We start from the raw sequence: 26,548 nt of genomic DNA, 5'->3' as shown, positions 1-26,548 counted from the left end.
ATAATCGAAAGTTACAACATCAATTAAAGAGCAGCAAGTGTAAAGAAAACATGTTAAATCCTATTTATCAAGAAGTCAAAGATGTTTATTTTCCCAGTTGATGGCTGGTTCCCTCCCATTGGCTCTGAAAGTGTTCAGGTTTACGAAGAAGTTGAGAATTAATCACATTTTCTTTCCTTCAGTCTCCCTTACAATGATTTAGGAACACTGATACCAACGCTCTGGACCTTGAGCAAAAATGTCTTTTGTGCAGTTTACCACAATTATAATATAAATAATCAAAAAAAGGGGGAAATCAACATGTACAACAATTTTCTAAGTGTTTCACCATGCTGAAAGTAAAAACAACTTGCTCCTCTGTGTACTGTTTTTCAGCCATGCTGCATTTATTTTATTGATCAACTATGTTGCATTTGTTCCCATACTTGTCTCTGCTCTGTGTAAACACTGCCTGTAGTTCAACCTAAACATCATGATCATCAACTGAAATCTGACTGTTCTTTTTGTTTTTGAAGTCTGATAAATAGTGTTATTTAGGCCTTTAAAAAAAAAAAAAAAAAAGATGCCCCCCCTCAAAAAAAATCCCCAAAACATGCCTTTTAAACCCAACAGTGGGTTTAGGGGTTCGGAGGGAAAACGCTGCAATTAATCTGTGGTTCCCATACATGCTAAACTGTGGTTATCTATGGGATCCTTACAGATCAAATGCAGTCTGGAACATCGCTATTTTTGTCATGTGACTGTTGTCAGTCATGGCTTTTTGGTTGTGCTGAGAACAGATATTTTATTTTATTTCACATGATCTTGTGAGAACTGTTTATTTTGGGTACATTTTTAAATGGGACATGAAAAATAATGTGATTTTGAAGAAATATGAGAATTTTAACTTAGGTTTGATTCATTTTCCTACACATGGTACTTTCATGGAAAGCTGAAACTCAGACAATTCTTTCAGTTTTTTACAGTTTCTGGTGCTGATAGATGATGTATTTTGGCTTTTTTTTTTTAAATTATTGAATTTTTTAAAGAAAACATGCCTTGAGATAAGCTTTGCAATTAAATATGAGGGTTACCTGCTTGCTACACTGTGGTTAGGGATCTGTACAGATCAGAATATTTCTGCAATGCACGATTAAGAAAAATATATTTCTGCGGTGCCTGGTTCACAGAGCGAGTTTAAGTTTCGTTTAAATTTGACCACAGCAAGAAGAGAAGAAGTGTTGAAGAGTGAGCAAATGATAAAATGTAGAGGAGGAACGCTGTTTCAGTGTGAGAATGGGGACGAGGGCTGCAGGGAGGAAGGAGGACGGGGTTTCCTGTGCTGAACGGATGGTTGGCCTGTAATAATGACGGGTTGTCTTTGAAGACAGGAAACTCGACGTGTCTCCTCCAAACCACACTGCTGCCACGAGGAGGGGGCCACACACACACACATTTACATGCTCGCACACACCATACGTCCACCAGCTAACTTCCACACTCACACCCAAGAAAGGCTGCCAAAAAACACACACCCACTTACACTCCCTGCACACAAACATATCTTATTTTAATATCCCCGTTCACTCATCCCCATACATATTAGAGGGATTAGAGGTTTGAGGCAGCATCACATCATCCAAACCAGATCATACAGTCAGCGGGCAAATCACAGGACACTGGATATGAGAGAAGACAGACCGAGGTGGAGACGGAGGATAGGGAGAGAGAGAGGAGTGCTGGTCGGAGGGAGCCGCTCTGTGTTGACAGTTATATTTCCCTATTGGGGGAAATTCACTTACTTGAATTGGCACGGTGCTCCAGTGTGTAATTCACTCCATGAGAGCCTGGAGGACTGGGAGCAGAGTGATTAATGAGGAGGAAATAGAAATATAGGAATTGACTGATTAAAACAACGGCTGGGGTGGATCGGGGTAGAGGGGGAGCTGATGCTGCATGCACCTCCGAGTGTTTGTATGGATGTGTGCCGGGAAAGGGGCTGCGTGTGTGTGCGTGGTTAGTATTGTGTTGTAGCCGTGCAGTAAAACACACTGCCGTGCCCTGTATTATTAGTGCTGGGACGCTGCCTAATGCGCTCAGTCCATCACTTCTTCACAGGGCTTTAATTAATTGCCAGTTGACAGGTGGCCCAAAACCAAAAGCCTTTTAGGAAAAAGGTTGATATTGGAGAGGAAGGATTGATATTAACGCAGCAAGCCAAGAGGATGGAATTTTCGAATTAGATTTTTACTGTAAGCTGATACTGAAAATACTGAGGAGGAGGAGGAGGAAGAGGAATATTTTTATTTGGACTTTATTCAACCAGTAAACTATCACTGAGGTTGGCAACAAGATGCAAAAGGTCAGACAGGACGATCAGGCATGCAAATAAACCAAAACCAAAAACCAGATCAAGGTTTGAAATAAAAAACTGCCAGTAATAATCTGATATGGGCTTAAACAGAGACAAATAGAAAAAAATATTATCATGATAAAAATAACTCTGAAATCTTTTTTTTTTAAAACACGTTTGGTAGCGACGCACTGGACCACACACATCTCTAACCATTGTTTAGTACAAAAGTCCTGTTTTCTTTAGTCAAAATTACACCATTTATCAGAGCCTCAAATGGTAAAAACAAAAAGAATTGTCAGATTTTCAGTTTTCCTTGAACGTATCATGCATGACATGCAGAACAATGAACCAAACCTAACCTCAAAATTGTCATATTTCACCAAAATCCTTTTATTGTACATGTTGCACAAGATCCTGTCAAATAAAAAAAAAAGGAGCCATGACTGACTTAGCTGTGACCGCATGACAAAAATAGCAATGTACCGAACTGAAGTTGATCTGTAAGGATTCCTAATCACGTGTTAGCCGGCATGTGAACTGCAGATTAATTACAAGGCTTATCCCTCTGAACACTAAAAAGGCATATTTCTATCAAAAATAGCCAAAATTAAACCATTTATCAGATCCAGAAACTATGAAAACAAAGAATTTTCTGTTTTCCTTGTTAAAGATAGTTGAAAATCTGAGGATTTGTTCTATGTTACAGTGATTTTTAAAAAAAAATTACACGTCTTCAAACCTGCCAGCAGGTTTTAGGGTTAAGAGGGTTAATAAACTAATGAAGGAAGCTGTTTTTACCACATAGGTTTTTGAATACTGGCTTTGCATATCTGTTAGTTGAGTCATTATTATGACTGCCTATCTAATAGGGCACTAGATTAAATTCATGGGACTGTACAGTGAACAGTGAACAGTGCTGTTAGAGTCTACTTAGGACTGCGTATCATTTATTTTACATTCCTGGTTGATTGCAGTGTATCGAGACTTTCAGGTGTTGCAATATTCAACAGCGTAAAACAAAAAGGATGAAGTGATTACAGGCTTCACCCACAAAGAATGCGATCCACATGTTTGCTGCCTACGAGGGATAAAAATTAAATCCAGGCATTAAAAAAACATCTCCTCGCTGTTTTCTGCTCTTCCTTTTGTGTCTTGCTCGACAGGTCTGATGATTCCAGTCTTCTGTGTGGTGGAGCAGTCAGACGGCGGGATGCCGACGGACGGATGTGAGGGAAGAGAGGAGCATGCAGAGTTTGTCCTGGTCAGGAAGGACATTCTCTTCTCTCAGCTGGTGGAGACGGCTCTGCTGGCCCTCGGCTACTCCCACAGCTCGGCCGCACAAGCCCACGGTCAGTCGGAGAGACAAACACAATTACGCCGCCGCTCTTTATATTCTTTCCATACTTGGGAACACAATGCGAATTCGTCTTTTTAGGTTTTCAAAATGAGCTCTGGTAACAGCCCTTAGCTATTTTGTAAGTTGAAGTGTAATTTAAAATTCCTTAAAATGAATTATGTGTAAAGTATTGCTACCATCTGCTTTCACACAAATACAAGTTACCATGCTAATGCTGCAACTATGCTCTCAGAACTGCAGAGCATGTACAAAACAAATGGATATTTTTATGTGAATCAAGGTTTTGGAGCATCAGACAGGACAGGCTGCGTTCCAAATTTCTAATTTATGTGTACAACAGTTGTCCTCACATACTACATACCGTTTCATCCAGTTTGCATACTTTGACCACCACATTCAGTTGTGTGAAATGAGCTGTTATCTGTTTGTGGTGTTATTTATACTTAACACCATATGTAAGCGACATACCTGTGCAGAGGATTGTTGGTAAGAATGATCAGAAAAGCATGCTGGGTTGCATACTGCAAAATTCAGCCAGATGTAGTAGGACATCGTGGCATTTGTGGCATACTGCATATGACATACTATGTATTGGGACATACACATTATTTTTCTTTCATACTATATAGCATGGTAACGTGGATATGGAAACGCAGACCAAGTGCAAAGTTTTGGGGGTGTACGTGGACAATATTGTGTATTATAGAAGTTTTGAACTGTGTCCCTGAACTATCAGCAGGCTATAGGTTGTGCTTGGCTCAAACAATTCCACCGCTTTCTTGTCTGTGTGACAAATATGCTAAACTAAACAACCAGCCTGCTATTAGCTTAGCTTAGCTTAGCATAAAGACTAAAAACAGGGGAAACAGCTAAACAGGCTCTGTCTGAAAGTAAGAAAATACACCAAACAGTACCTATAATTCTAATTTTTAACAAAACAACCACTTTATTTAGTCCAGTTAGCTGTTTCTAGCCTTTATGCAGGAGACAAGGAGCTTAAGCATATCAAGCTTTTGCTCACGAGTGATGGGATAACGCAGTGTGAGATGGACAGATGGACTGGTGCGGCGTCAGTGTTGCTAGAGTTAGAGAATTACATGCTTAGATTGCTGCCACTGTGACCCAACTCCAGATAGGTCAAAGAAAATGAAGAGATGGATGCTAAGCTAACCAGATGCTAGCTTCAGCTACATGCTGTAAAGACAAGTGGCGTTGATCTTGCTGTCTAACTCTGAGCAAAAAGAGACTGAGTATATTTCTTCCAAAAGTCAAACTACACACTCAAATCTTAAGGTGACTGACTTGATTAGCTTTTTTTGTGCTTGCTTTTAGCTTCATTCACCTGAAAATAACCTCTACCCACCTAATAAGTGTGTTGGAGCAAAGTGGCGCTTGAAAATAACATGAAGAACTGCTGCACATGGTCTCATTTAGCACTGAATTATTGATTTGAGTACAATGTCTTGCCTATCCAACTTTCAATACTTCAACAGTATCTGAGACAGCATGCAGGAGTTATTATCATTGTTTTCATTCTTAATGAAATGCTGATATCAACATAATGAAAGCAGCTGAAAGCCTCTCTGATCTAGAAATCCCCAAATGAGCAGAAGCTGTGCTTTCAGTGGTCGCAAACACAAGAAGCTAATGAAATCTAGAGTAGCAATGGTAGAAACGAGTTGTCGCAGACCAAGAACAAAGTCAAATTTCAGACAGAAAGTCCATGTCAGAAGGTTAAAAGACACCCAAGTAGAGCACTTAACAACAACGGTGCTGCCAAAATCAGTAAAACATTATGCCTGGCAGAGAAATACAGCTCAAATACTGTTACTATACTATTATCTAAATATCTGAGGTCAAGCTGCCTTTTTTTGTTAGCATGACAAGAGTTTCACCAAGGCCGTTATTAATAGTCATGACTTTCCAACCACCAAGTGTCTCTCTCAGTGTAAACTACGATCCTGAGTCAGAATTAAATACCCTGCAGCTCAGGGGTCAAGACGAGAATGGTCTTTGAAAGGAGACGCTCCCTCTAATCAGTGGTCTGAGAAGAAAACTGGATGTGAGGTCGTCTATTTAGAGCAGACACTGCACTGTCACAGCGGCAATAAGCACAAGAATGCTTCAAAAACACAACTGAGACACAGACAGAGCCTGTAAAACTCATTAAAGACACAACAAAGAGCCGGACAGGAATGTCTCCGCAAGACAAAAATACACTGTGTGTGTGTGTGTGTGTGTGTGTGTGTGTGTGTACAGTATGTGTGAGAATGTTTATGAAGCAGAGAAAAAGAAAAACTCTGTAATTTATTGTTGCACACATGGTAGTGATCTGCAACAGGACAGTGTCATTTACTGCTGTCTTTTCTCAAGTATGCAGAATATTCCATCTGGGGAAGTTGCCTCACATCGATATAAAATGGTAACAACAGAGCGGCACTGAGCAACATGGCTATTGCAATAGACTGAAAATGGTGGGAGATCCCCATCTGTTTGAAATCTCACTCCACTGTTTGTGTGTGTGTTTGTGTCATCTCCCATAAGGAATTGTTTGAGTTAAGACCCGTGAGTTTGTAGACATGTTACAGGAGTTTGCATCGGTGTGTTTACATCGACATGAGCATCGCGCCATTGGAGACACCGTGTAATCTGACAGTGTATATCCTCCTTTACATGATACTTATTCGTATCCTCGTTAGCACATGGAAGAAAATTTGTTAATTTGACATTCTTGTAACAGTTACCCATAAATTAGTTTGACTGGTGACCCAGTTTGTTCCACTGAATGCAGTGGGAAATTGGCATCTTGTAACCCTTTCTACAAGAGACTTGAATAGGTCAGAATTTCCATGCCTTCTCAATCTAAAATGCATATTTTTAAACCCAACCCAATTAGGTTTTTTACCTTGCTACTATGTCCAATGTGGTGTTTTTTAAATATAAGATAGAAGACAGATCCTAAGTGAAATAACTAGTCAACATGAGCAGTTCCACCTTGAAACCGCAGTGTTTTTATTTGTGTTTTTTTAAGCAGGAAAGATTATTTTAATAGGGGAAAAAAAATCATATGTTTGTAATCTAAATACACAGAGATGAGCTTTGAGGGGTTTCATTAATGACGAAAGAAGGACTTCAGCTTTTGCTGCAGCCATTTGTGCTTCTGAATGACTTGGCTGTGCCTGCTTAGGTAGCAGCATTCAGAAACCTGGATAAGATTTATGAATAGGGAGTATTTGGCGCTATAGTGGCATATTGAGGTTTCTCAAGCCAGGAGAGTTATCCAGGTTTTGGAAAATTACAGATAATGTTTGCATGCACAGATAACATAACGGGACACTACACAGTCCATGTAAGTACAGCTTATGTACAGGTGGCTTTCCACTGTATAAACTTGGGGCAGATGTGTTCCATCCATCCATCCATCCATCCATCCATCCATCCATCCATCCATCCATCCATCCATGGATGGATGGATGGATGGATGGATGGATGGATGAACAGATGTGTTGTTGAAGCTAATATTCAAAAGGTGGCTGCAACTCGACAAGGACATCAACAGCAAAAAAAAATATTCTTCTCCAAGTTGAACAAGTCAGTATTTGTCTTCTCAGAGTTTAACCAGTTTTGAAACCTCCACAGCAGTTTTTCAGTGCCGCTCACCCTGAAAGAGGTTCTACAGGGGCAGTTCTTGTGTTCAGAACATGCACAAAGGTTGGGCCACCCTACAGGTAGCCCCTTTGCTGCCTTTAGGTCTTTAGCTCTTATCCTTGCTTAGCTTATGTGTTCTGATCTGTTCTGTTGATGAGTTTTGCACTAAATATACCAGATTCATGGCTGTACTTAAGTTTCCTGTTGCTGTTTCTCTTTGTTTATCCTTTAAAAATACTTTACGTTTAGGCACCAAACCTACTTGGTCAGATTTAGAGAAACATCATAGTTTGGGTTAAAATACTACTGAGCAAACGCTAAACACAAGGCTGCGGTTTTTTTCTGCGTTGCTATGGTGACTGGTCCCACCTCATGAATATCCCCTAAAAAACGTAAGCATCTCACTTTATTACAGTCTTTTATTGTCAAAAATATGTTTGCGTTGTGAACTAAAATAGCTATTGCACATTTTTTGGTGAGACTGGGCTACCACCTTATATGGGATTACAAACACACACTCATCTGATGATCAAAGGTAAATAGAATGCATTTTCAGCATCAAATTCTTCATTTTTTTACTCTTCATAATTAGAATTCTTTCTATGTTCACCCACCATCTGACATTAGGAGAAACTCTAAAAGCTTTAGCTGCGTTTATGCTGCAATGACGGCAGCTTCTTCTTCTTTTATGCCACAAAACAATACAACACATTTCGAAATAATGTGATCTTGCAATCAAACAACATCACAATCTAAATGCAGATGGAATGTTAAACAGAACAAGGGCAATAAATCATAATGACATGGGCCTTGTTTGGTAGTAAATAACTGAGATAAAGCAACGTAATAACATAAAAAAAAATAGTGCAACGGGGCAAGAAACATGAACAGTCAGACAATAGGTTTTAATAAAGTCTTCGGGTGCCGATCTTATGTTAGAAGAACTCTTAGAAGAAGAGGTTAAATAATAAATCATATTGTCTGTTCAAACATCCATGAACAGTTACAAACTGACTTCAGGCTCCATATAAAGTAGTAGGGATAGATACCTCAGCAGGTGCTTTGTTGAAAAGAAAAACAACAAAAATGAGATTACACCCAGTGCTACTGTTATCAGGATATTGGAATTGGAAATGTGATGCAACAAGCAGGAGAAGCATAAAGTGGAATCACATGCAAAATCCCTAAAATATAGATGATTGCAGAATATATTAGTGCCACATAAAGTCTCTTCTGAAGGATAATAACATTTGGAATATCTTCTGTGAGAGAGCAGCGTGTTTCCTCCTCTCCGATGTTATACAAATGTTTCTCTATTATTAGTCTCTTCGTCTTTAACGTGTGAACAAAAACATTCATTAACTTGGTTGTAAAATTCAGAACTGCAATTGACAACCTGTTAAAGCGAGCTAGAAAAACAAACAGATGCACATTATCCTACAGCGACGTCCGAAAATAGCCGCCTAAATGGTATGGCGAGCGCTGGCCACGGTTTGCAGATGAAGGCCATTAGCTGCACGTTTAGCCTCAGCGTTTTTTGCCAAGTTTCAGGGGAGGTCTTTCTCTCTGTCTGTCTGTCTGTCTGTCTGTTTCATCAGTGTGTATGGAAAACAGCGAGCCACAATGGTCCCCTGTCCACATCAATGCACTCCACACACAAAAAAAAAAAACACCACACCAGGGGCTTCAAAGGCAACAGTGAACGGGACAGCACAACTCGACACAAACAAAACTTGAGCAATGTTCACTCAGAGGCGCGCACACTCTGTTTAACCCATTGCAAGGATGCATTTGCGGACTCTGATCTCGCGTACACTCGCCGTGGAATACCGTGTAGTCATGTAGTATCGCAGACAAAATACTGACTCACACACACACTTCCCCCAGCTTCTCTCAAATGAATACTTTTTGTTTTTTAAAACAAGCGTTTATGTTAAATGAATAATTTCTGGCTTAAATTATACATTTTTTCCCCTGCGGTTCACGACCAAAATTACACAGAGTCCCAGCTATTTTCTCCCTGTTTGAATTGTGTCCTGCATTCTTGTGTCCCAGCGGTGTATTTAAAGTCCCACGGCCTTTCTTTAATTAGCTTAGCCCAGTAATTAACTGGGAGATATTGTTTATTTCAATTATAAGGGTTTGAAGGCTTTTATAGAATGGATGGGAGCAGACCTGTACTTTACGGCTTTAGTCAGCGAACAGTTAACAGTGGTCAGTAAGAGAGACAGTATTGTTGCAGTGCCACGTCTAACAGGCCACAAAGGGTCACCGCTGCACATCAGCAGTTTACTGGACAGCTCAGTTTGTGAAGAGCAGTCGTGGTTCTGACTGGATGCTGTTATTTTTGGACACCTCTTTGGTATATGGCATTCTTACCTATTCAAAGCAAACTCTTCCTCTTAATAAATGACTTACAAATGCTTTGCAAATCTGCGATGAGCCATTAATAACATCTTTTGGTGTCCAGACCTGCCATGTCTTTTGTCAAGCTAGAAATTATTCATATCAACTTTTAAACTTTTGAAATTAATACGCATCTCTAAAGTTGCAAATATGTAGATAAGGACTGCAGCAGTGCAAATATTTTTGTTGCCGAATAAACAGATGCAAGTCAATACTGTATGTGAACTCCAGTCTCTGAGGTGACATTTGTGTGCTTTGTATACCCACCATCCACCCCAACAACCTCCTCGCAACTCTTGTTCATATATTTTATTTTGGTATAAGTCAGTATTAAGGACATCATTTGACTTAAATGTCTGCCATATATGTTTTCTTCCCTCTCTTGTAGAAATTCTGTTTATGTACAACAAATTCTGTGCTTTGTGCAACCAGCATTCAATCATTTTAAGAATTTTTCAGGAGGAAACAAACTTTTTAAGGTAACAAGGCGGCTCTTTTTAATCAAAATATCAATTTTGAAGATAATGCTTTAAAAGACAGTTGAATGACTTATTAGCAGACCTTTTCTCTGACCTATAACCAGGTGATATTCAAATTTCTGGACACTGTAAATTGCTGTAGCACCTCCAATGTCTGAAACGCTCCTGTCTGGTCTCCCTACTGTAAAGTCCAGTCTGTTCTGATTGTTTAACTGCCCGACCAAAGTCAGTTAAAACTGGTTAGTCAAGCCAGATCCCTGAGTATAGAGATGTAGCTCCAGCAAAAGCAGTTTTTGTAAGAAAATAACATTGGACTGTGAGGCAGCTGCTCACATTTTTTGTTTGAGGGCCAAACCGGCTGCTATAGGTAGACGTTATGCAAATGCGTCACATGGCGACGTAGATGGAAATAAACCCTGGACTTTAAATGAGGCATTTCAAGAAGGTAAGAAGCAGTGATTTCTGTGAGAGAAAATGACTTTCCTTCTTGGGCCTTTGCAGACCTTTCACATGCACACTAAAAGAAAAGGGAAAACCCAAATAGCAGAACATGAGCTCCTAAAAATAAGACAAAGCTGAGGACTAAGTACTCTCAAAATGAATTTTCCCGACAAGAGAACTCAAAAGTTGGTCTTCTGGTGAGTTACACCTTCCCTAAACTATGTCTTGTTAGTAATTAGCATTGAGCAGTTTTTGGATGACGTGAGCTGCACTGGAACAAGACTCAGTGCTGCCATTTTTTAAGCCGTTACTCCCCCGAGCAGACATTACGCTGAAGATGAGCAATTCAGAGGCGTTTCAACAGAGAAGAGCCCTCATTAAAATGACTGTGTAACAGATTTTCATTAGGAGGATGCAGCGGTAGATGATGGGGATGAGTCAGGCGAATGGGGTTTCCCTCCATGAGTGCCAGGGGTGGAACCTGGAACCAGTTTGGAAGAAGCCCAGCATGCGTGTGCAGGCTGCTGCGACCATCACGGGACAATGGGATTACTGTGTGTGCACGTGTGTTTGCGAGGGAGTGTACACGCAGGCATGTATGTGTGCAGGCCTGTGCGAGTGTTGACGAGGAGTCGCAGACATCAGTGTGCGTTTGTGTATGGATTTGTGCGGATGGGCACACTCAGACATGAGCCAAGCCACCAGCCGGCCACATAAAAGCATGTCTCTGGGAGGTGGAATTTTAATGTGAATATGGGAACAATGATTTCTACTTTTAAATGTGGACAAGAAGCAGAGCCCATTGAACAGCAGACCAAAAATGATGGATCAATTATTAATGCATTTACCATCACACTGTGAGCGTGTGAGTGTCTGTGTGGGTGGGTGTGTGTTTGCATGCGAGCTGGTACATGTAAATGTCCATTTCTCGGTGGGCTGTCATGTGTCCGCTGCAAGTTTGTGTTTGCTTATTCACCCGTTTGTTTCCACCCAACTTGGCATTAGAGAAATTGTTGGCTTATTTTCAGATGCTGCATGCTGAAGATGGCCGACAGAAGCAGTTTCTGTGTGTGAGGTGGAGACAAAGACAGGAAAAAATAAGGAAAACAACAGCGGTGGAGAATAGGCAGGGTGGTTTTTGGGTTTTATAGGAATACAAAAACTCTGTTGCATGTGAAATTCATGTTGTCACGTGTGCAATATTTATTTTTATATGTCACAGCTGCAAAAACAAAGAAAGAGACCAGAGAAAACCACATGTCATTTCACAGTAGCAGCGGATGATTTCAAACAATGGGATGTAGCATGTCATATCTCAATGAATGCAAAAAACTGATGTATTTATATGCAATACCCTTAAGTATTCCATCCCTAGTATCTGTTTGAATACAGTTTTAAAAGAGGACTCTGTGATTCTGGAGGCTAATATTTGAGAAAATTGCCAAGATTACACCATTTATCAGAGCCAGAAGCTGTAAAAACTGAAAAAAATCCTCAGGTTTTCAACTTTGCAAACACTCCTGGAAACTGTCATGTGTGAAATGTGGTACCATGGGAAAATCTAATCCTTAAAATGATGACACCTCATAAAAATGTCTCATTCAAAAAAACTTTCCAATAATAAATCGTTTAAACCAAATCAAGTAAAAAACAAACTAAAATGGCAACTGACAAGCTATGACTGACTCAGCTGTGACCAACAGTCAGGTGACAATTCAATTCAAAAAAACTCAAGAGTTTTCAGTCCAACTGCAGACTGTTTCCACAGCTGAGAGGAGATGACAAGAGAGCCTCAAAGGGCAAATAAAACATACTGGATCAATAAAAGAAACGCAGCATTGCTCAAAAATGGTATACAGAGGAGCAAGTTGTCAGCAAATAGTTTATAGAGGCTGTAAAAACGTAAATAGGTAAAAATCTTGAACATTTTTTTCAGTATTGGTAACACTTGTGGGCATTTTTTGATTCCAATGTAGTTTTTTTCAGTTTTCTTTTTATAATTCATGACATTCTAACTGTGTCGTACTGCACAGAAGACATTTCTGAGTTCTCTCTACTTCTAGTCATGGTTGTATTGTTTCCATAGAGGTGCAGGACTTTATCAGCAGTGAAAAGTGAGTCGTGAGGAAGAAAATGTGACGGGAGCAAACGTTCAAAGGGGCATTTTTGAAAATATCATTCTTATTTGTTGTTTCAAACTGTGCACAGACAGAAAACTGAAGCTTTCATATAGAAAAAGAACATTTTCATGTGGGCTAGATGAACTGACCGCTATTAAATAACTAGATCTGGTTCTGTTTGGGTTCTTGAAGGTCTCCATGGTGGTCTTGGGTTCCTCTGGGGTTCTCCTCCACCCTTAGGGGGTTCAGTCCATTCTCTGCATAGTGTTTTAATGATGCTCCCTCTGTATGACCAAATAATTAAGAACACAGGCCGGCCCGAGTAGAATCAAAGATATAAGTGACTGTAAACACGGCGAATGGAGGAGATCAGAGGAGGGAGATATGGGGGAGGGAAGGTGGGAGGCAGGGAGGGGACAGAGCGAGAGAGACTCCTCAGGACCCGTCTGGATCTCATTTAGAGGATAGTAATGCGATTAGCTTTGTTTAGTTTTCACAGCTCCAGCCAGTCCCCATGAAAAAAAAAAAAAAAAAAAAAAACCTCTGCGAGTGTGTGTCTGTTTGTGTGTTCTGGCGAGTAAAGGTGAAGTGCACATGTGTGTTATGTTGTGTACTTGCATGCTTCTATTCTGCCTAAAGACGATGACGGCGCAGACCTGCAGAAACACAAACGCCTGATAATTCACAAACAAAAAGCTGTTTTACTATTTGTGAGTTCGGATGAGTTTTGGAGGCTGCTGCTGCACCGACACAGACCGCAGAACTTTACAGAAATATCAGACACAGCTAAAACACAATTTGACCAAACTCACAGAGAATCTTCTGTATTCTAAAATACTGGTCAGCAATTCTGTGTCAATCAGGACTGTTTCAGTAGAGAAAAGCTGCTGCTGAGATTTTAAAATGTTCATTTCTTTAGCATTACATATGAAAGTAGAGCTTCAGTAATTAATCAAATAATCAATTAGTTAACTATTAATTTAATCTGCAAGGTTTTTAAAAATCAACGTTAAGTACGCAACATTTATGGACATTTTATGGATCACACAACTAACAAATTAACCGAGTGAATAATCGACAGGTGAAAAGACAATGAAACAAAATCTGTAGTTGCAGCAGGTGAAGTCCATTCACCTGTGTTGCATTTTGGACATTCCAGAGATGGAAGAGTGCAAAATGTCAGCACGCTAATCTTTGTAAATGAATAAATATAACGAGAGCTTAAGTCTGTTAAGCCTGAATAAACATTTACATTGATTGCACATTTATCAGATTTGTGTGTTTCTTGGCAGTTCACCAGGCAGATAATATAACTCTGCTGAGGTGAATCTGACAGTAAAACACCTTTTTCGCTCTTTTCAAACCAACTGTTATGCTGCAGTAACTGAATGGAGACTTGAGGCTTCTCTGTGCACAACCGCCCAGCATAGCCTGCACTGTCAAATAAAAATCTGTTGGAAAATAGTGAAAATCTGGAAGCAAGGGAGCCAAAAAAAAAAAAATCCCATTAAAAAAACTGTTGCATAATATAGCATTCAAAAATGGCTAATACTGTGAAAATAACAGAAAGTATCTGTGAAATAATAATAGTTTTAGCAGATTTAAATACAGTAAAACAGCGTAATTATAAGGTCATCCATTGTAAAATAAATAAATAAATATATATATTTTAAAAAATGTATAAAAATACAGATTATTGATATGGACATTATTTACAGTTTTGGCCTTTTAAAAAGTCAACATATAAATGATTTATTTTTATTCTGTGATTATACAAGATATTACCTGTTATTTGAAGCTGCCTGAAAGACAAAACATCCATCTTTGAAAAATGGTTTAAAATAATGTTAAATATGTGTAATTCCACAGAATAAGAACCCTGCTTTGATAAACAAACCGATTTGCAGCAGCAACTTGTTTGGGAGACATTTTTATGAACACTTAAACGTTTTAGTGAATGTGCTGCATCTGCAAAGTCGTAAAATGTGAAATGTATCTGCAAAACGCTCACTGAAACTGTTTTCAATTAGTTTTTCTGCACAATCCGCTCACTGGCCAACTGAAGCATGATTAAGCATTTTGTATGACTGTGTTCAGGCTCTCGCAGCTCTTTCCTCATGTTACAGAATCATGCTGGTGTTGGTCAGATATTTAAGACGTGGCTTGATTCTTACTCTAGATTTTTTCAATGACTTTCCCCAAACTTTTAACCACAGGGATTAAACTTAACCGGCAGAACTACGGATATGAGAAAGTCAGTATGACTAACATGATATTACAACATTGTGTAATTTTTCTTGTGTTTTAATCAGCAACCAGAGAGGAACTTTAAAATGTCATAATACCTCAATTATACCAGTGCATCTGTATTGTATTGTGTCAAAACGTCGTTTGAAAGTATGTAAAAACTGACAGAAACCCGTGTCTATGTCCAGGTATCATCAAGGTGGGAAGGTGGAACCCTCTGCCCATCCACTTTCTGACCGATGCTCCAGAAGCGACAGTGGCCGACATGTTGATGGAGGTTTACCACATGGTCACACTACGAATTCAACTACAAAGGTGAACATACACTTTAAAAAGTATTTTAAAAGAGTATCTAAAGAGTACTAGTTTACATGTGGAATGTACAAATCCAGGTCATAATGCTAAATTGCTCTTTAACAATGTGAGACCATAAAATTACACTGCTTTACTGTATTTACATTTGCTATATAATATAAAAATATAATTATTTTACAGTTTTTTGGCCATTATTTTAACCATTTTTCACAGTTTTTGAAATTTACAGGACAGTTTTTTTCCTGCAAGAAAGTTCTTTGCTGTTGTTTCCTTTTTCACAGTGTATCTGGATCTCAATTCATTCATTAGATTTCACATGAAAGTGTAGCCCTCATTGATGTTTTGTGGATCCACTGCTGCACTGAATCAGACACTTGGTCCACTGGGCGGCTGATGTCATTGCGGCTGATTGCAGCTGAAGAATTTAGCATATCTATCAAATTTGAAAGCAGCAATATTGAAACACTAAAGCCACAGTTAAACAACCCGGTGGGGATTTATCTATTATCTGTCTCCTTCGAGGAGCGCCGGTGTGCCAGGAACTCTGAGTTCTCCAGAAAAAGTGAAGCAGGATCCTGATGGACAGATAAAAACAGATAAACTCCAGATGAGAGGGGCTATTATTGTTATTGTCTTGGCACATACCAGCCAGGTTTGTTTACGTGTTTATGCGCGTATCCATGGCAGAGCTTTGGCGCACTTTGAGCTCAGAGCTGAAATGATTTATTTGAGGTTGAAATTAAATAAAAACAGGAAGATTGCAGGGAGATAGTCCATCGGCAGGAAGCAGCGGTTTGTGGTTGATACATAACGTTTGCATGATCAGTGGGTTTTAGGTGTTCATTAAAGTGTGGATTCATTTTCTTGCTGAGAGCTGGATGACAGGACTGCTACCACTCTACGGTCGGTAAACATGGAGCTACAGACAGCAGCCAGTTAGCTTAGCATAGAGTTTGTGCTACCTGGTCTAGACTACTTTTGGTTCTACAGGGCTGCTCCCATCTAAAAATGAGTGTTCATTTAGTAAATTATGGTCCAATTTAGAGTAAAATAGATGATAAAGGAGGATATGCTTTAGACTCACTCATCACATTTGGCTTAAAAAAAAAAAAAGAAAAAAAAAAGATGTGATCACTAGATAAATTAAAACAAATTAATACAATACATGCAATACAATATTCATTCAATCATTTATATTTATTTTATTTTTTATTTTAACTACATATATGTAGTTTAGTAGCCCTGTGATAGACTGGTGACCTGTCCAGGGTGTCCCCTGCCTTCACTCTAAGTTAGCTGGAATAGACTCCAGCCCCCCATGATCCTAGTGAGGATTAAGCGATGTATAGATAATGGATGGCTCTGTAATTTAATTTTATTTTGCTTATATGTTAAGTTCTGTTTCTTTACATTTATTATCATTTATTACAGGCTAAGCTTGTCTTAATTACTATTATTATCAGTATTATGTGTAGGGGGAAATAAGGTAGACTTATCTCCACAATAAAGAAAATTATTGCATTAATTAAAACGATCAAAACCAACCTTTATATTACTCGTCCACCGATATAATCTCTGAGTCAGCACAATAATTCTAATAAACTGTTCACTATTGGTGATCAGTCAAGAGTGTCTTATAATAATTCATAACAATAATTCAATTGGGTGAATGTTTTCTCTTTCTCTTCATGACTGTCCCTCTTTGGTTAGCTGCCCTTTGAAGCTCCAGATGGTTTGATTGGTTCATTTAGCTTTTTTCTGTGACCTGGTACAATAGTAATAAAAAAATATTTTAAATACAATAAATACACAAGTTCATACCAAAAGTAAAAAATAGGTTTGAGACTAGTAATTTAAATAAAACTACATAAAAACTACATAAATGTAAGCATGAAAATATCAGTTTGAAGGTTTTGTTTGTAGATATCAACTGAATCGGTTGCTTGAGAGTCGACAACGCAGAATGCAGCCTCTTCGTACATCTTAGTTCTACTCTGGGGAACATTTAAGACACCATAATTAGAGGATCTTAGAGGCATATTTAACTACTATATCAGATAAATATTCAAGAGGCACATTAAGACAATTAAAGACTTACAGCAAAATCTTAAAATAAATTCTAAATTGAATGGAGAGCCCATTTAGAGCCTTTGACACCAGAGTAATGTGCTCTCTTGGTTTAGCTTTCGTGAAAAGCATCCTTAGATTAAAAAATGTTTCATGCAAACAAAATCTCTGAGACAGTAAAACACATATCAGAAATGGTTCTCATGTACACCTGGTCAGTTTCACGCTAGGGTGCAGTTGAGATAGATTTTGTTCCTACTTTTTCCCTTGTTTCCAGCCTTTACACTGAGCTAAGATGACCAGCTTCTTATCATCAAACTCGACAACAAAAGCGTTCCCAAATGTCAAACTACTTAAATGAATATGGTCAAGTGGTTCTCCACAAAACATCCCGTGTAATACTACAGTTTTGAGGGGTTTTTATGGTTAATCCTTTCATGTCTCAACGTATTAAGTTCACCTACAGATGTAACTGATGTTTGTTTTTTTTGGGGTCTGGTGTAGTTTTTCAAAGCTGGAGGATCTTCCCTGTGAACAGTGGAACCATGCTACCGTCAGGAACGCTCTCAAAGAGCTGCTGAAGGAGATGAACCAAAGTACTCTGGCCAAAGAGTGTCCTCTGTCACAGGTAACAGCACCTTCTCTGTACGTCAAAATCACACGATCCTCATCGGGAAAGCACTTAGCAATGCCATGATTCTTTAAGCGTTTAACATGTTCACATGAGACGCTCCAGCTAAGGCCTGAAGTCAGCTCCCATTTGGGCAATTACAAAATCCAGAAACTATCCTTTACTGACATTTTTATCAAACTCCACCCCACAAAATTAAGCGTTAAACTCCCCAGCTGCATGTTTAGCCCTCTATGCTGGTCCCATAATCACTTGTGTGTGAGATGTGTTTGCGTACTGTGTTTAAATGGATCTCTGGTGGGGGTGTTGATCGCTGCATCAATTGCAAGCATATGTGTGTGCGGCTGGAGATTCCCTCTCTGCACCGTGCTGGCTCGAGTTTCCATGGGTGGCTTCCAGTCATGATTAATGTTTGTCTATTTCTATTGTGTGTGTTTGTGTGTGCATGCCATGTGGCTGTTGCGTGAGTCTAAGCATTTCATATTATGTTGGTTATTAATTATCTTCCCCCCCTCCCTCTCTCTCTCTCTCTCTCCTTCTCTGTCAGAGTATGATTTCCTCCATAGTGAATAGCTCCTACTATGCCAACGTCTCCACTGCCAAATGTCAAGAGTTTGGCCGCTGGTACAAGAAGTATAAGAAAATAAAAGGTGAGGACGGTAGAAAAGGACCCAACAAGTAATGATGATGATGATTTCTGGGGTAGAAAATTGTTTTTTTTCAAGGCTGATATGATTATTAGTGATCAAGGTGATTAAAAATGGATACACGTTTGCAGTGAAAATGAAAATCTTGGTGTCAAAATTCAGAGCAACACAAACTTCTATTGAAATGCTTTTGCTTATATATGTTTTAAATATCTTTAAGAAGTACTACTTGTGACATGTGACCAATAAGATAAAGAATGAACAAACAATTCAAACAATACTTTTTTTTATTGTCGATTCATGTGTTGATTATTTTCTTGAAAAATCAATTAGTTGTTTGGTCTCTTAAAAAAGAGAAAATGTGAAAAATCTGTTTTTGCCAATATGTTCAAGATGCCAAATGTCTTGATTTGTCCACAACCCAAAGAAATTCAGTTTACTGTCATAGACGAGAAAAGGAACCACAAATTATTCACATCTAGGAGGCTGCAATCACAGAAATGAGCTTTTAAATGTTTTTTTATTATGAATTAGCTATATGCAGGAAAGCAGCCTGTAGAGCAAAATATTTAATTACTCAAAGCAAATGATTGAAATATTTGGCAATTTATTTAACAGTTGACAACTAATTGATTATTCATTACAGCTCTACTCAAGACTACAGAGGCGACTTCATATTGAAACAGCTTTATGTATTCAAAATCAGCAAAAAAAAAAAGATAATCTAAAAAAAAAAAGCAGAATGTTTGATCTGATTTTCAGCTAAACTGTTAATCAATACGTGGTAGGAAATAATAAAAAATAAAACACATAAAATGATGTTGATTTTCTTTGGCTTTTCCTTGATGTTAACTTTTCTTGTGAGATACTGTAAAGTTTATCCTCTTTCTGAGGGAAAATCAGCTTTTAATTGTACAGATTAAACACATTAACAACATTAACAATGCACTTTTATGACACCGGATGGACAGTTTTGTTGATTCTCCGTCTTGTCAAAACCTGCAGCCTACATTACCCACAATGCAACTGGGTTGTGGAAACACAAAAGTCTTTAAACAACTTCTCTTCAACACCCAGAAACAGACTTTGATGTGTAAAAACAGGTCCCTTTAAGAGGGCTTCAGAGCACATGCAAGAAGCCATGCTGCTGCGCTATAGATGACATGCACCTCCTCAAAAATGCAGCTACACATCGCTACGGCAACCACCGAGACACCACATGACCACAAAAACTGTGACTGGTCAGCTCGGCCTGCTGGTGTTTTCTCCTACAAGTTCCTGAGGTGGAGACTGTTGAGAGTGAAAACAGCACTGGGAGGGTGAAAACGGCTCAGTGGTTGCACTTTGAGCAAAAACATCCACCGCTGCGATCAGCCTGCTCACTCTCACTGTGAATAAACCGACACAACATGGCGACTGCAAGTCAGTCACTTCAGAGACGAAGCCTTACATCTGCAGCTCTGTCAAAGTGTGTCAAACAAATAAAGACTAACAGTTAACGCTGGTATTTTTTATTTTTTTATCAAGGTCTGGTTGAAAATAATACTAAATATGTTTCTCAATTAACCAAGTAATTGTCAATAAAAAGTCTAAAAGATTGTGAAAATTCTCAATAAGAGCTCAAGTGACGTCTTGTCAATCAAGAACCCAAGATACTTTCAGTTTATTGTTCCATATGATTAAAAAAGGCATAAAATCCTCATATTTGTGAAGCTACAGCTTGTTTAAGCCTCTGAACCATCAAAAAGAATGTCGTCTTTAAAAAAAAAAATCCTTCAAATTAAATCAAATCACATTTTATTCATATATTACTTATCAGTATAAAGACCGAAAGAACCCGAAGATCATCAATTCTCCAACAGTCTGTAAGTGAGTCTAGTGTGACATTTTGTTCTGTCAGGAAAAATAACCAAATTAATCTTAAAATTGTGATATTTCACATCAATCACATTATTCTACATGTCTCATCAAAAAATTAACAAAAATAGACCTTATGCCAGATCATACAATCCAAAAACATCATGTTTGGTCAAAGAGGCAGCTTGCCACAATTTTTTTTAAGTTATAAAAACTTCTAGTGAAGAAACTACATTCAGTTATGGGAATTAGGTTATCCTCTACAATCAAAATTGTTTTTAATTCCTAGTTTTAACTTTCTGAAATTGTTCAGGCATGTTAAATAGTGGAGGGGACTTGTAATCCTGAACTTAAAGCATATTCCCTTCTCATGGTTTTTCTCTTTGTTCTGTCGAGCAGTAGATTACCTGGAGAAGATGTGGTCTGGACGAGATGCTGCTGACATCAAAAGTAAGGAATGGAATCAATCTTTGTGACTGCGCCAAAAACCTTAAAAGTGCCCTGTACCGATGAGTCTCAAAAACACACATTCAGACTTCCATACATTCTCCAGGGTTTATTTTCATAAATGGACACAGCCATTTATATACACCGACACTTTGTGGGACTCCAATATCACCCTTCCTTACAAAGTTTCTTTTCAAATGAGTACTTTGTTATTTTCTATTTTAAAGGGCACTCTTTGAAGCAGGATCTGAAGATCCACATGGCTCCAGTATTTGGCGTTGCCATTCAATCATTAAGATTTGCTTAGAACAGCTTTTTCTGTGTCCATATCAAAATAAAATTTGAAATACTCCAAAACAGGCAAAATATTCTACCGAACTTCATTTTGGGTCCCATGTAAATTGGTAAACTTTGAACAAAACCTAAGATGGCGAGGAAGCCCTGCTATCTGAAATGACACAGACTGACCCTTTAGGTGAACATGTTTGTTTGACCACTCCTCTCTTCTCCTCCCCAGTTGAGAGAGACAACATTTCGGACTTCTGTGTGCTGGGTCAGAGGCCTCCTCCTCACCTGGCCGGCCTGGCTCAGCTCAGCCACCTGGGAGTTGGCAACCCCCTCCTCAAAGCGGGATCTGGAGATCCACAGGCGCCCTCCCAGCCACCCCAACAGCCTCCTCCTCCCCAGCAGCAGCCCTCGCCCCATGGCCCCCTCCACCACAGCCCTCCTCTCCGGACGGGGCAGGTGCCTCCACCTCCGCCGCCGCCTCCGCCTGGAGCCCTGCAGCCCCTGCTGGGTCCAGGTGGGCTGCTCTCCCCTCAGCTCTCCCCGCAGCTGGTTCGCCAGCAGCTCGCCATGGCCCACCTCATCAACCAGCAGCTCGCCGTGAGTCGCCTGCTGGCCCACCAGCACCCCCAGGCCATCAACCAGCAGTTCCTCAACCACCCGCCCATCCCTCGGGGTTCGTCCAAAGCCGGGGGCGATCACCCTGGGAGCAACCCCTCGGCTGCTGAGGTCTCCTCCGAAATCTACCAGCAGGTCAGAGATGAGCTGAAGAGAGCCAGCGTCTCCCAGGCTGTGTTCGCCCGAGTGGCTTTCAACCGCACACAGGTATGAACACTGGACTGATGGCGGTCCAGAGGGTGAGGAGGGATAGTAGTAAAATGAGGAGGGGAGGAGGAGCAAGGAGTTGCATTAACCCTTTGAACCCCACAACCCAGAAAATTGCCATAATGACACAGTTTATCAGAAAGCTCTCTCAGAGTCTTTGAACTACGCATCTGTGCTGTTTTGTCAGAAAATGTAATCAAATCTAAGCTTAAAATTCAAAATACAGCAAAAGTAAACCAACTGCAGTAATCAGATTCAGAGTCTGTCTTCTGTCTGGCGTCCCATGTTCAGGGGCTGTAGTCCCCGACGCAGAGGTCATGGGTTCAAGTCCCGCTCGTGGCCCTTTCCTGCAGGTCCCTCCCCCATTCTTCTCCCCCACTTTCCTATCTCTCTCTCTTGACTAAAAAAAACAACTAAAAACTGTGCTCTCCTCAGCTCAACCATGATGCCATGAGTGACTCGATTACGACTAACAGTCTCATGACAAAAATTCAGAAACTTTTTGACCGAACCGCAGGCTGTGTTTACACACAGCAGTTATATGAGATAAATAAGGGAACTAATTACAACTGTGCAGTAAAATATCAACTACTACTTAGAGTCAGCATTTTTTCCCCAGTATCTGTAGCACTTGTGGACACTTGGAAAAATGTTATACATGTTGACCCAGTTTTTGTAAAACTACCAATCAATTAAATACAACTTTGGAGTAAATGTATAAAGTTATGGCTGCAAATAATGCTGTATACTTCCTTAATGAACTGTTCAACTGTTCTGTCCATAAAAGTCTAAGAAACACTAAAAAGCTCATTCTCAGAGTTCAAGGTGACATCGTTTTTGTCCAACCAACAATACAAAACCCTATGTATTTTCAGTCTACTGTCACATTTGGCCAAAAAGGCTGAAAATCTTTCCAATGAGAAGCTAAAGCTTTTGAAGATTGAGTTCTCTTTCCCTATAGCCATGGTTGTGCTGTTTCCATAGGTGCAGGACTAGACTGAAATGAAAAATAAGCCCACAGTGAGTAAAACTGTGAAAAGATCAAAGAACACCCAGAAACTGCTTGGAGTTCAGAGAGTTAAGGACAGGAGTGGATTCTGACAGCATGAGCAGTGAGCTCGAAATAGAAAATCTAAAAATTAACACATTGCATTTTACGGCAGCATTGCGTCAGTAAAGAAAATATCACCCTGCCGCTCGCTGATTTACATTTCCCCAGAAATAAACAGATCATCCGTTTCCACAAACGATCAGGTGAGAGGAGATAATTGCTGCATTTGATAGAAATAAATGCCAGTTGATGTCACTGATAGACGATCATTTTTCACACCAGGCTAATTTGGTGGTCACCCGCCTCGTGGTATTTCAGTGGGATTAGCAGAAGCGTGGCGGGGTTGCTCGCCGGGTCATTGAATCTCCCTTCCCGCCCCCGCAGCAGCACAAACACCTGATGCATTCAGGCTGAGCTGAACCGTCACTGCACGCCCCATTAGATCAATGTAATGGGAGGTGGCTCGTGGATCCAGCGGTCGAGAGGCCAGGTGTTTGACTGACACATATGTAGAAGGTTGTGCATTTGTGAGAGCAATCAATCTGTATGCAAATACTGTAAAAATAAAGCTCCACAGTTTCATTAAGTTTTAACAAGAACTATCATGCTTTCTTTTAACTGTTTCAATCATTGTTCTTATAACATTTCATTGTTCCAGCTCCTAAATGTGACCATTAGCTGCTTTTCCCTTTAATTACTTAAATAATTGACTTTTATTTGTGATATTGTTGAAAAAAAAGACTTTGAGGGTGTTCATTTCAGCTTTGGGTAAATGCAATGTACATTTCCCAATATTTCAAAAGTTTTCATAAACAAAACAATGAATCGGTTAAGCATATTTAATAGTAATTCATCCATACTTAAAAAGACCGTTCCACCCTTATACAAAGGGTAAGTCAAACAACAAAAAGCTGGTTACATATTAACATGTAAGTATCAGATAATATTGGACTGTACCATAATTTGAAGATAGGATGACAGAAGATAAGATAAAACTTTTCTAGAAACCTAAATTACATAATATAAAAAACAAGACATAAGATACGTTATTGAAAATAAAAAGAAGTAAGCTAAAACAAGACTAGAATAGAAAAGTAAGCAGTAATACTGACAATGATTCAGAAGTACTAAAGTAATGTTATATATGTTAATAACACATTGTACGGTTTAATTCCGAGAACATTTTCCTGATATTTCTGACTACATGGCATTTGTATTTAATAAATCTACTTTTACTTAATAAAATTTTATTGTAGGCTTAGTTTACACACATATGTTTTTCCAACTTTATGATATTGTATTGCAGTTTAATCTTCTCATAAGCCTCATTTTTAAATTGTTCTATGTATTTATGTCTTTAAGCAGTTAAACTGTGCTGCTACTAGTCTTGGCTAAATGTCTCTTGTAAAATAGATTAAAAGGCATGTTTGCTTAAACATTTATCAGAGTAAATAACTGTACAGACAGAAAAAAATCATTGAATTTTTAGCTTTCCAACAGTCCTTGGATGTACCTTGTGAGAGTTGCAGTTTTGTTGTGAAAATTTATCAAATCTAAGCCTAAAATCACTTTATTCTACATGTCTTATTTAAAAATTCGACCAAAATAAAATGTTTTTTGCACTAGATCCTGTCAAAAACAAAAAAATTCTGTGCTCCTCAGAGCAACTGAGAAAGATCACTGACTCAGCTGTGACCAATAGTCACATAGCAATTACTCAAAGTCAAGAGACATTTTTTTAGGTACCTCTTGGCATTCATATTGTTAAATAGAGGCTAAACTAAATTTTAGAAAATGAAAAAGAAAATGAAAAAGTTCACAGTGTAAATGTGTGTGTTTGTGTTGGTCAGGGCTTGCTGTCGGAGATCCTAAGGAAGGAGGAGGATCCTCGCACAGCCTCACAGTCTCTGCTGGTGAATCTCAAAGCCATGCAGAACTTCCTCAACCTGCCTGAGAGCGAGAGAGACCGAATCTACCAGGAGGAGAGAGAGCGCACCATGAACCCCTCGGTGGGCCTTCCTGCCTCCAACTCCTCAAGCCCCGGAGCTCCACGACTCTCACAGGTGTCTGTCCACACTCAGAACTACTCATGTTTTTAACACGGTTGCCACAGCACCCCGCCAACAAGCACGGAAACAGTGGGATTCTTATCATGTGTAATCATAATGTAACATGCCATGTGTTGTGTGTTTGTGTGTGCATAGAAAGTGTGGGAGAGGAGCTTGGACGACCAGATAACCCCTGATACCTGGGCCTCCATCTGGAAGAACAAGACTAAGATCTCTAACTCTGTGAGTTATCTGCAATCTTTAACTTGCCCTCACAGAAATAGGCTGCAGCATGTCATGTAGTGCGTCTTAAAACCTGTCCCGGGTTATGAAAGGTTTTATCTTAACAAATTCCATTTTAATATAATGGAAGAAACATCTTCAAAGCTATCATAGGAACAGATTGTAAACATAAAGGACATTATGCAGTATTTGGAAATTTCCTTCCATGTGCACATAACAATTTAGCAATGTCAGTGATAAGAAGTTCCGTCTGATGTCAGGGCAAATGCCCATTCATGGCTGTGGGTGAATTTGAGCACTATTCTTATTATGGCTATGTAAAATTATCTTAGCATCGTTTACACTGGGGGAATGTAAGCGAGCTGGTCTGTACATGTCTTGTGGACGACTTCAAACGCTGTGTATACAAGCTCTCTGAGAGCCAATACATGTTCACTCAAACAGAAACAACAAAGAAAGACAAAAGAGAAGGACTTAATGACTTTGATCTGTAAACAAAATTCATGTGGAGACGTGCGCTGCAGATGTGCAGCTGATGCTCGCACAGCGAACACTGCATGTCTGTTCTCAGAGCCACTTGGCCTGATCATCAGCTGATAACCTTTTCTCATATGTAAACATCACATTTGCTTTCATGGTAGTAGTTTTGTACAGAAAACGACAATCTTTAAATAATAGAGGGTATGCCTTTATGGTGGTTTATCTGATATCTTGTCCTCTCAGAACATTAAACAACATTAAGCCCCCCCCCTTTTTTTTGTATTTGTACTTACTGACATCATATGTTGATTCCCTCTCGCAGCCCAAACCGTCTGGCCCGGCCCCCGACCTCCCACTGAAGCTGGAATCGCTGGTCAACATTACATCAGGCATCTATGACGAAATCCAGCAGGAGATGAAGAGAGCCAAGGTGTCCCAGGCTCTGTTCGCAAAGGTGGCCGCCAACAAGAGCCAGGTGAGGGAAGCACTGCAGGAAAAAGAGGCCACAGTCACTTTAAGAGGTCATGGCCTTTAGAGTTTTTCTTTATTTTACATCCCCATCCCAAGCCAAGACAATCACATATCCTCTGCTCCAGAAAGATGTATTTAACACTTGTGT

General features: G+C 39.4%; 1 protein-coding gene across 2 annotated transcripts in view; it reads left to right on the top strand.

Moving 5' to 3' along the window:
* The window catches only part of LOC103367524 (DNA-binding protein SATB2-like), a 64,014-nt gene that overhangs the window by 19,007 nt on the left and 18,459 nt on the right, over positions 1 to 26,548 (top strand). For both annotated transcript variants that reach the window (XM_008295573.1, XM_008295572.1), the window contains exons 3-11: positions 3,499 to 3,684; positions 15,222 to 15,348; positions 17,920 to 18,043; positions 18,594 to 18,696; positions 20,950 to 21,000; positions 21,515 to 22,107; positions 25,009 to 25,221; positions 25,363 to 25,449; positions 26,252 to 26,404. In XM_008295573.1, coding sequence (XP_008293795.1) covers positions 3,499 to 3,684; positions 15,222 to 15,348; positions 17,920 to 18,043; positions 18,594 to 18,696; positions 20,950 to 21,000; positions 21,515 to 22,107; positions 25,009 to 25,221; positions 25,363 to 25,449; positions 26,252 to 26,404 — 1,637 coding nt within the window. The remainder of the gene's footprint in view (positions 1 to 3,498; positions 3,685 to 15,221; positions 15,349 to 17,919; positions 18,044 to 18,593; positions 18,697 to 20,949; positions 21,001 to 21,514; positions 22,108 to 25,008; positions 25,222 to 25,362; positions 25,450 to 26,251; positions 26,405 to 26,548) is intronic.

Source organism: Stegastes partitus, unplaced genomic scaffold (genome assembly GCF_000690725.1).
Source record: "Stegastes partitus isolate 25-593 unplaced genomic scaffold, Stegastes_partitus-1.0.2 Scaffold1060, whole genome shotgun sequence".
Taxonomy (NCBI): Eukaryota; Metazoa; Chordata; class Actinopteri; family Pomacentridae; genus Stegastes; species Stegastes partitus.
The sequence above is the reverse complement of the archived record's forward strand: the minus strand, read 5'-3'. Positions and strand labels throughout refer to the sequence as shown.